The following is an 8,435-nucleotide window of genomic DNA, read 5'->3' on the forward strand; positions in this document are numbered from 1 at the left end:
TACTTTTTTTTGGAATATCGTCTGCCAGTTGTTCTAAACTTTGGAATATTGAATTTCTCAAAAAGTAAATTATTTTAGTCTCGATATAACTCCGAACGGATTTTAATTAAACTATCCTTACGGTGTTATTATTTACAACTGGGGAGTCCAAATTTCCTTTTTTTAAAAACGCCATATTGAAGTTCGTGATCATTATTTTCAAGATGTATTGTATTTTCGATTTAAACATTTCGAAGATCTAGATAACCATTCTGAAGGTCTAGATCATTTATGGAAGCTTGCTAAATTGAGCCACCTGATTTACAGGTATAATAAATAATAATAAACAGCTAAGCTAATACCTAAGTCACTTTTGAAGGCAATTACGGGTGATCGGGTGAAACTAATTTTTTAGAGCTTAATTTTTGTTCAAACGGGAGGGATATTTATATTTTATCGTTATTATCATTTCGTATTTGCCTTCTAAAGAGTTTCCAGCGGAAAACAAAAAATACTTTTGGGGCGAGGCCTGCACAATGCGCAACAAGAACGAATTTGGAATTAAATTCATACGACACGCAAAAAAGTTTTCGTTTTTATCATTGGATAGGTTTTTAATGATAAAAAGTTGGTACCATGCTCGGTATTGAACTAACAGTGGAATACCACTGGGAATACAATATAAAATGATACTATACTCGCACGCATTTTACAATTACGCAAAAAAATGCGTCTTTCACCATTAAACTAAACCTGAATAAACAGTTTCATCATGATTATATCGAAATCCAAAGACAATTAGCGTCCCACCGATGTATTTAAGCCCGTGGAAAGAACGTCCTTCTTCCCTATTGCCTTTTGGTTGTCGACCCAAACGACAGTTCAGCCATCATGAAGTTCCAGATCATAGCCACGTTGTCCACTTTCCTTATGCTCCTTACGTTCGTCCTTTGCGAGGAAGAGAAAGGCGAGGGACCTGGCAAGGGACCAAGAAAGGGAAGGAAAGGAGGACACGGAGGGAGAGGCGGCATGATGATGATGCACCATTACACCAGGGCAGTCGTTTGCGGTTTGTACTTTTATTCTGAATTTCTGGTAGTTATTTCTCCTAATGAGAGTGTCAATTTTAGGAGACGAAGAAATAACCAAATGCGTTTCATCCATTGCTTCGGTATAGTATTTCTTATTTTCCTTTAAACGGATTTTAATGAAGTCAAGGTGTCTAGAAAGGGCTTAAACTTATTCCGTAGTTCAATGAAATCAAAGAAGCTATGAGCAAAGTTGAGGTGCCAGCCGATGTTAAGGCCAAAATTTGCCCAACGAAAGACGTAGGTTTTTCATCATCCTCAAACCTATATTTTATTGCCGTAATTTATACACAAATTTATATAATTAGCAAATGAAAACCGAATGGGACACTAGGAAGAAACTTGGGGATAGCATTAAGGACATCATGGTAAGCGTTTATGTGATACGCATTTTGGTAATAAAATCGGTAATCACCATTTTTTTTATGGTTCTATAGAAGGAAAATAAAATGAAGGTAAATTGAGGGTTTATTTTGTGATTATTTTTATTGAAAAAAGTTGAATTTTTTATAATTTTATATTCCACATTTATAGCCTGAAGAAATGAAGCCCTTCCATGTAATATTCGCTGATTTCATAAATGTTTCTCGGGATACGGTGAGCGTCATATAATCATAATCTAATATGGTATGATTTTATTACAGGAATGCTTGAAGAAGAACTTTAAGGGTAAGGGAGGTGGCCCACCCCCGGAAGAATAACCCACTTCTGATATTGTAAATATCACGAAATTGAATAAATGTTATATATTTATAAAACAATTGCACTATTTATTATGACAGCGGTTCCCAATTTGTTTTTGCTATGGAACCCTAAATTATCCACCTAATTTTGCCCCAACTCATTTTTTTAACTTATCTTAAAAGACTCTTGACACAAACAAAGATGGCCGCGCTGTGAATTCTCGGAACCCCTGTGACCCTTATACGGAAACCCAGGATACCGCGGAACACCTTTTGGGAATCGCTGTATTATGACATTGTAGTAGACAATGAAAAGATATATTTTATTTTCCATGTAGCATCACCGTCCCCCACGTTCATAATATCGTTTCATTACTATAAAACTTGCTATTCTTCACATGCCCAAAGTTTTCTGAACGCTTTTCATGATACAGTGTGCTTCTTCACTTTTTTTGCGTCCAATCGCTCTCCTGTCTCAAGTAGGCTTCGACAACATCTCACTAGAGGGCGTTTTATTTATCTGATGACGTCTCTCTGTGAATAGCTCTCAGTAAAATATAAAAAGGCTCCGTAATAGATCGGCGAAGGCAGTCTCTCACTGACGTACATTTTTATTTACTCTTGTCTGACACCAAATATGATCCTTTTGTCTGACTTTCTAAGCGTCACGCTCATATCTGTACATTATAAAAAAAACTGCTCTATATCCATAAGGAAAATCCCGTCATTTATTAAATTTCGAAATATAAAAAATAAACAGCTTTTATGCGGACATTGACGTTTCCGTCGTGTCATCCGTGTCTGGTCACCTGAACAAACAACGTCTTGCCTTGTACTTACATACGAATAAACCCTTACCAATTAATATTCAACATTTATACCTCCGGTCGTCTCTCTCAAGGCGATATTTAAAAACATAAAACTTTGTAACATCGAATCTCCAACTTTTAAGTGACTATTAAAAATGTACTCGCTTCTTTTAGCACGCCTTGGAAATTAATTTGAGCAATTCTAATTGGTTTTAGCACTGAAATTGAATAAATTAACATTGTGCACATACATGTTGTCTAGTTAACCATTAATCAGTAGCGTCAAGGTTGGCCCCCTAGATCCTACCGAGGGGCTGGCGGGGTGGTTAGCACTTTCGCCTCGCAGCAAGAGGAGGCGGGTTCGATCCCAGCTTGTGGCACTGGGTGGAAACTGGGAACCACTCCTTCCGCGTTGAGTTTGCAAATTCTCTCCCTACTGGTTTAAGGTGTTTTCCCCCGAGCTCTTCAGTTTCCCCTTCCATAACAACTTGTCGAGGTTAGCGGTAATAGTAAGTGTAGGGAGCTATTGGCTCGCGTGGCATGAAGGGCTTGCCACCACCCTCCTACGCATTGTAACCCAGCCATCTGAATTAATGGCTTTAAAAGTCACTCGATGACTTAGGCCTATAGTGGAGCCTTGGGTATTAGCCTAGCTGATTATTATTAAATTATTTAATTTTAACGAAAATGTTTGGGAGTTAAATTTTAAATTTATTAGAATATACTGAAATTTATTACAGAAATTTAAATTTTCAGGATGAATCGCCATATTTCGCTAATTTATAAACAGCCCAAATTCCTCCAAGGGGGCTCGAAAAAATAGGGGACCTCACTTACTTAACCTACCTGAGCAAAACGTCCTGACGCCGCCACTGTCATAATTTACGTATTTAGATCGCGTAAAAAAGAACTAATATGGTGTAATCTCTTCACTCGAGAAAAGGCTTAAATCTATTAGCTTAAACCTGTTGGAGACTGCCACGAGTGGCAACCATTGTCCTATGCTTATTGACTTAACAAAACCGGATACTCGTTTAGCGCGAAAGTAGGTAAGGATACCTTCGGGTAATGCTTGATTTAAATATTCATGGTTTAAATAAATTCAACGTCGTTATGTTGTTTCGACTTTAACTATTGAATTTTCTAGAGTTCGTTGCAGCTGGGAGCAACAAACACAAGGAGAACGCAGCTAGCCTTTAAACACGCTGACACAGTGTTGTGTACAAATTTCATTGGACGAGTCTTTACGCTGAACGTTTTACGGGAGGGTGGCGGACAATTTCCGAATTTTCCCCTTCCGACGGCAGCAGGCGCTAAAGCGTCAAACCAATGAAAATTGTACGCAAGAAAATGCACGACTTTTGACGGGTTGCGTTCTCCTTGTGTGGGGTGCTGTGTTTGTTGCTCCTAGGTTGCAGTTACTATTGGCGCAGACACCAAAAGCTCACCCAAGAAAGATGAAAAGACTCGTCCTAACGTCAAGAACACACGTACTCGATATTGAAAGTTCCATCATGTCATCCACGATTGCTCAGCTGAACCAACAATGTTGTATCTTGTACTTATATCGGAATAGACCCTACTAGCCGTGTCTTTCCCCGTAATAAGTTCAGTTTTCACTTTCGTGCCGTATCGTCATGTGGTTTGCACTTTTACCGTTAACATTTCTGGCACTCATTGCAGTCAGTATTGGCGAGGAAACCAAAAGTCCACCTCGTGTCAAGAGTACTAACAGCGGACCCCCCGGAGGTGGTGGTGGACCTTTGTTCCGACAGATGACGTACAGCGCTGCTTTATGCGGTAAATTACAATCTTTTTCACTTTCCATGGTTGTTGCGTTCGGTTCGTTAAGAGTTAATTGAATTTTAGGTGACGAAGCGGTGACCAACTGCGTCCAAAGTAACGAACTGGTAATTTTTCTTAATTACTTTTATTTCTGAAGGCTTTCCATCCAGGAACATCATGTTTTCTTTCCATAGTACCCCGCTATCAAAGAAGCGGTCAGCAAAATTGAAATTTCAGCCGAAGTAAAAATTCAAATGTGTCCGAAAAAAGAGGTCCGATTTGAAATTAACTCTTGACCGTCAAATATGCTAATAATGTTTTTTGAGTACTAGACGAGAAAGCAAATGCACGAGATTAACAAGAAAATCAAAGAAAGTTTGAAAGACGTTATGGTACGTTTGGAAGGTTCCTAGTTGATTGTCCTAGCCACGGCCTCCTGGTCACTATTCTATCATTGCGATGATTATGATTTTGAAAATTTAAGATTGCGAACATAGTGAGCGTGGACAGGGGACCGTTTCCTAGCAACATAAGTGTATAATATTCTTACATAAGTGTGACACTTCATTTTCTTCACATGCAAAAATATTACTAAGAGCTATTCACGAGACAGACTACAATACGGGCTTCTTCGCCGTTTTGCGTCCGCTTGCTTCCGCATCACACGTAGCCTTTGACAGCGGCTCGCTAGGGGGAAATTTTATTCTTGTTATGACGTCACTTCGTTACTATCTCTCAGTAAAATATTCCCCAAAGTGACAAACTTATGGAACAATATTATAGACTTATGCTAGCAATCGTTCTTTATTTATTTTGAATGAATAGACCGGAAGTATATAGTGTAGAAGTATCCATTCATTAGCCTAACAGTGAGATGGATTATTCCCACTTCTTATTGAGCAGACATCTTTCATAGGCGGCGATACTTATGACCAAAATTTAAACTACGCACGATGCCTATTGACATTGTCTAACGGGTTGGTCAGTTAAGTAGGGGCAAGCTTTATCGGAGTTTCGGCGCCCCTAGAAAAATGCCACCCTAGGCACGTGCCTACTCTGCCTAATGGTTAATACGCCCCTGATGTAATATAATATCAAAATTGATTTAATAGATGCTACCATCTAGGAGCAACAAACACAAGGAGAACGCAGCTAGCCTTTAAACACGCTAACGGAGGGTTGTGTACGAATTTCATTGGACGAGCGTCACGAGCCTTTACGCTGAACGTTTTACGGGCGGGTGGGAAGACAATTTCCGAATTTTCCCCTTCCGACGGCAGCAGGCGCTAAAGCGTCTAGCCAATTAAAAACGTATACAAGAAAATCCAGGACTTTTGACGGGTTGCGTTCTCCTTGTGTTTGTTGCTCCTAGCTACCATAAACTCTATTTGTGTCTTATTCAACTTTTTAAAAAGTTCCACGCGCGTCTTGATATTTTGGGGCAAACGGGCTCGTGCAATTTCGCGCGAGCTCCTTAAATTATATGAAATGCACGAGCCTTTTACTCTATAATATTAAGGAGTGCGTGGAAAATTTTAACAAGTTGAACAGGATGCTAGCGCCTTTTATCATAAGTAACATAAGAACAATAAGTATGACAATTAACGAGACTTACAACCAAACTGATTTTCATAGTTATTGCGTAATCAAGATGTTTTCTCAGCACAGAGCCCTCTAGTGTCTAAAATACGCGAGACTTCCGCTAAGCCGAAATACCTGGTTTCCGATAGATAGGCGGAATATTAGGCTAAAATGATAAAAATTAAAAAAGGTTTTCTCGGCGCCACGAGCTCATGTTTTTTATCACGCGTGATTCGCACGCGGGCTTCAAAACAAAGCCAAAGCCCCTCGCGACTCCAGAACGTGCTCTCCGATATTAGGCTTAAATTTTTATCAAAAGTAGTCATCCAAAATGGTAAGTCGCGAGTCCAAGTCACAGCTTGAAGAGAGTATCAGTGCCGAGAAAAGGTTCGGTTAGAAGAATAGCATTTAAGCAATAGGAAGTGTCATCCTTATTATTATTATGTTACTTATGCTATTACCGAAAGGGTGTCAAATGGAAGCGTTTTTAAAATGGATGTTACTCTCGAAGTAAAAGTTTGTAGGGGAGGAGGGAGGATAAACACTGGCGTAAATAATAACCCCACAATGCAGGAGGGCCACAGGGCTTCAGGGGGCCCCTAAATTATTATCAAATAATATACTAGATACCGACTAAAACCCCGAAAAGAGTTTCGCGGGGGGTCAAGGGTGTGTTAGCTACGCCACTGTACACTCGGGAGGGAATGAAGTTCAAAACTAGAAACAGTGTCGCCTGGTGAGAGCTTCGAGAAATAAGGAAGCGCTGGAGAATGTTAGTAGCCTTATTAATTATTTTCCACTTGACGGAAAAGCTACCGCCATCTATCCACGTTCTAATACAAACCAGAAAGTAGGTGCATCGACCATACTAGTCTAGCCTTCTATGCGCTTTATCTCGATAGCAACTTGGATTAAAAATAGTTCTACCTGGATATATCATTCTACCTTCCCACGTGCATTTATTAAATATAATACTTCAAACATAATTACCTTTTTAAATTAAACCAAAATAGAAGATCTATTTTATGCCTATAATTAAAAGTTTGAAAGCACGTGTTTCCCACACCGGAAATTCCGTTTGTTTGTTACGGGAGTTTCCAAAATTCTCCGCAACCTGGCGCGGCAGTCGCAAAAGCCATTTTCAGTCGGAAAAATTTTGGAATGATATATCCAGGTAGAACTATTATTAATCCAAGATAGCAACATCCGCTAAATCTTCAGCATTGGCACACTTATTGTTATTTTTGCTACTTTTGATAACACTTATTTGTTTTTTCCTCACATCTTTGGGAAATACAGGACAAAGAAACAAAGGTAAATATTACGCTTTTTATTCGTTTTATCAGGAGTTTATAATAAATTAGCTATTTATTTTTTATTTTAGGAGGCCGATTTAAAAGCTTTTCAGGTAATACTCTTTAAATTTTGTGTGAACAACAATGGTATGACGGTTAAGATATTGATAAGATAAATTGACCGTTGAAGCAATGCATGCGTAAAGCAGCGAAAGAAAAATCTGGAAAAAGTGGAAGCTAAGAAACCTGTTCAGAAAAAGTCTTAAAATTAATTCACAACGATGCCAACATAAGTTTTTAATACTTTTCCAATACAACGATTGTAATAGACTTTGAGCACATTTAAACAATAAAGAAAACTGCAACTTAAATTTAGTATCTATTGGGAAATACAGTCCAAATTAAGCTGTTGACGGTGGGTTTAATTCGGCGGGTAAGAATAGTTTTAACCAGGAAATTATAAACGTGTACACTTGGAATGTCAAGGCGAAACCAGTGTGCTCCTGATGATTGTTAAAGAAACGGTCGGGCCTTTTTAATCCATTTCAGCTTTAATTAACGTATTAGCATCTGTCTATAACCGGGGTGGCTAACCTTTTCAGCTCAAGGGCCAAATTCGAAAATTCGAAAACAAAAAAAACTGTTCCATTTTTCTTGAAATGTACGATTTTAATATATAATCTTCCTTTTCTGAAAATCCAGCGTTTCTTCAACGAATAATAATACTTTGGCGTACAGTACTATACCGTGGACACTGCCTTCTCTAATACTTATCTTTTAAATATTCAGAGATTAGGGCTTGGAACAATTCAGTCCGCTTGTCCAACTGATTAATCAGTGGTGAGATTGGTGTCAAAGCCACGCCAACGGGGGGATACTTGGGGATAGGGCCGGGACACCCGTGGCCAAAGACTATATATACGCTTCGCTTATTAGACTGGCGTCTTCGTACAAAAAACCTGTTAACACTTTCGAGAAGTCTTTGACCAGCCGTTAGACGCGCCACTAGTAGCACTGCTGAAGCGCGGAGAAAACTTTGACCAGCGTCTGCTTTCGTATGCAAGTTGAGCCAATAAAGACGCCAGTCTATGTAGCGAAGCGTATATATAGTCTTAGCCCGTGGCGGAAGTATTAAAACCATCCGTTGGGGGATTGGTGGTCATCTTCACAAGGCCCAGCTGGATTCTCTGCCTCCCACACACATGGGATTACAGA

The 8,435-nt window shown here is 39.1% G+C and overlaps 2 protein-coding genes and 1 long non-coding RNA gene across 3 annotated transcripts; all 3 read left to right on the forward strand.

The window, feature by feature from the left end:
- Positions 1-848: 848 nt before the first annotated feature.
- Positions 849-1,768, forward strand: LOC149923472 (uncharacterized). Its single transcript, XM_090161625.1, has 7 exons — positions 849-1,048; positions 1,110-1,150; positions 1,230-1,307; positions 1,376-1,435; positions 1,505-1,522; positions 1,602-1,625; positions 1,712-1,768. The coding sequence occupies exons 1-7, from the start codon at positions 871-873 to the stop codon at positions 1,766-1,768; spliced, it is 456 nt and encodes a 151-aa protein (XP_090017751.1). The 5' UTR covers positions 849-870.
- A 2,401-nt stretch (positions 1,769-4,169) lies between these two features.
- LOC149923473 (uncharacterized) lies at positions 4,170-4,757 on the forward strand. Its single transcript, XM_090161626.1, has 4 exons — positions 4,170-4,359; positions 4,429-4,469; positions 4,539-4,616; positions 4,677-4,757. Exons 1-4 carry the CDS (start codon positions 4,197-4,199, stop codon positions 4,755-4,757), a joined length of 363 nt encoding a protein of 120 aa, XP_090017752.1. The 5' UTR covers positions 4,170-4,196.
- Positions 4,758-7,147: 2,390 nt separating this feature from the next.
- LOC149923474 (uncharacterized) lies at positions 7,148-7,568 on the forward strand. The gene is made up of 3 exons (XR_016476903.1): positions 7,148-7,239; positions 7,310-7,333; positions 7,411-7,568. It is a non-coding gene; the product is annotated as an uncharacterized LOC149923474 (long non-coding RNA).
- Positions 7,569-8,435: the final 867 nt, after the last annotated feature.

Source organism: Leiobunum rupestre, chromosome 10 (genome assembly GCF_980474605.1).
Source record: "Leiobunum rupestre chromosome 10, qqLeiRupe1.1.hap1, whole genome shotgun sequence".
In the NCBI taxonomy this organism is placed as follows: Eukaryota; Metazoa; Arthropoda; class Arachnida; order Opiliones; family Sclerosomatidae; genus Leiobunum; species Leiobunum rupestre.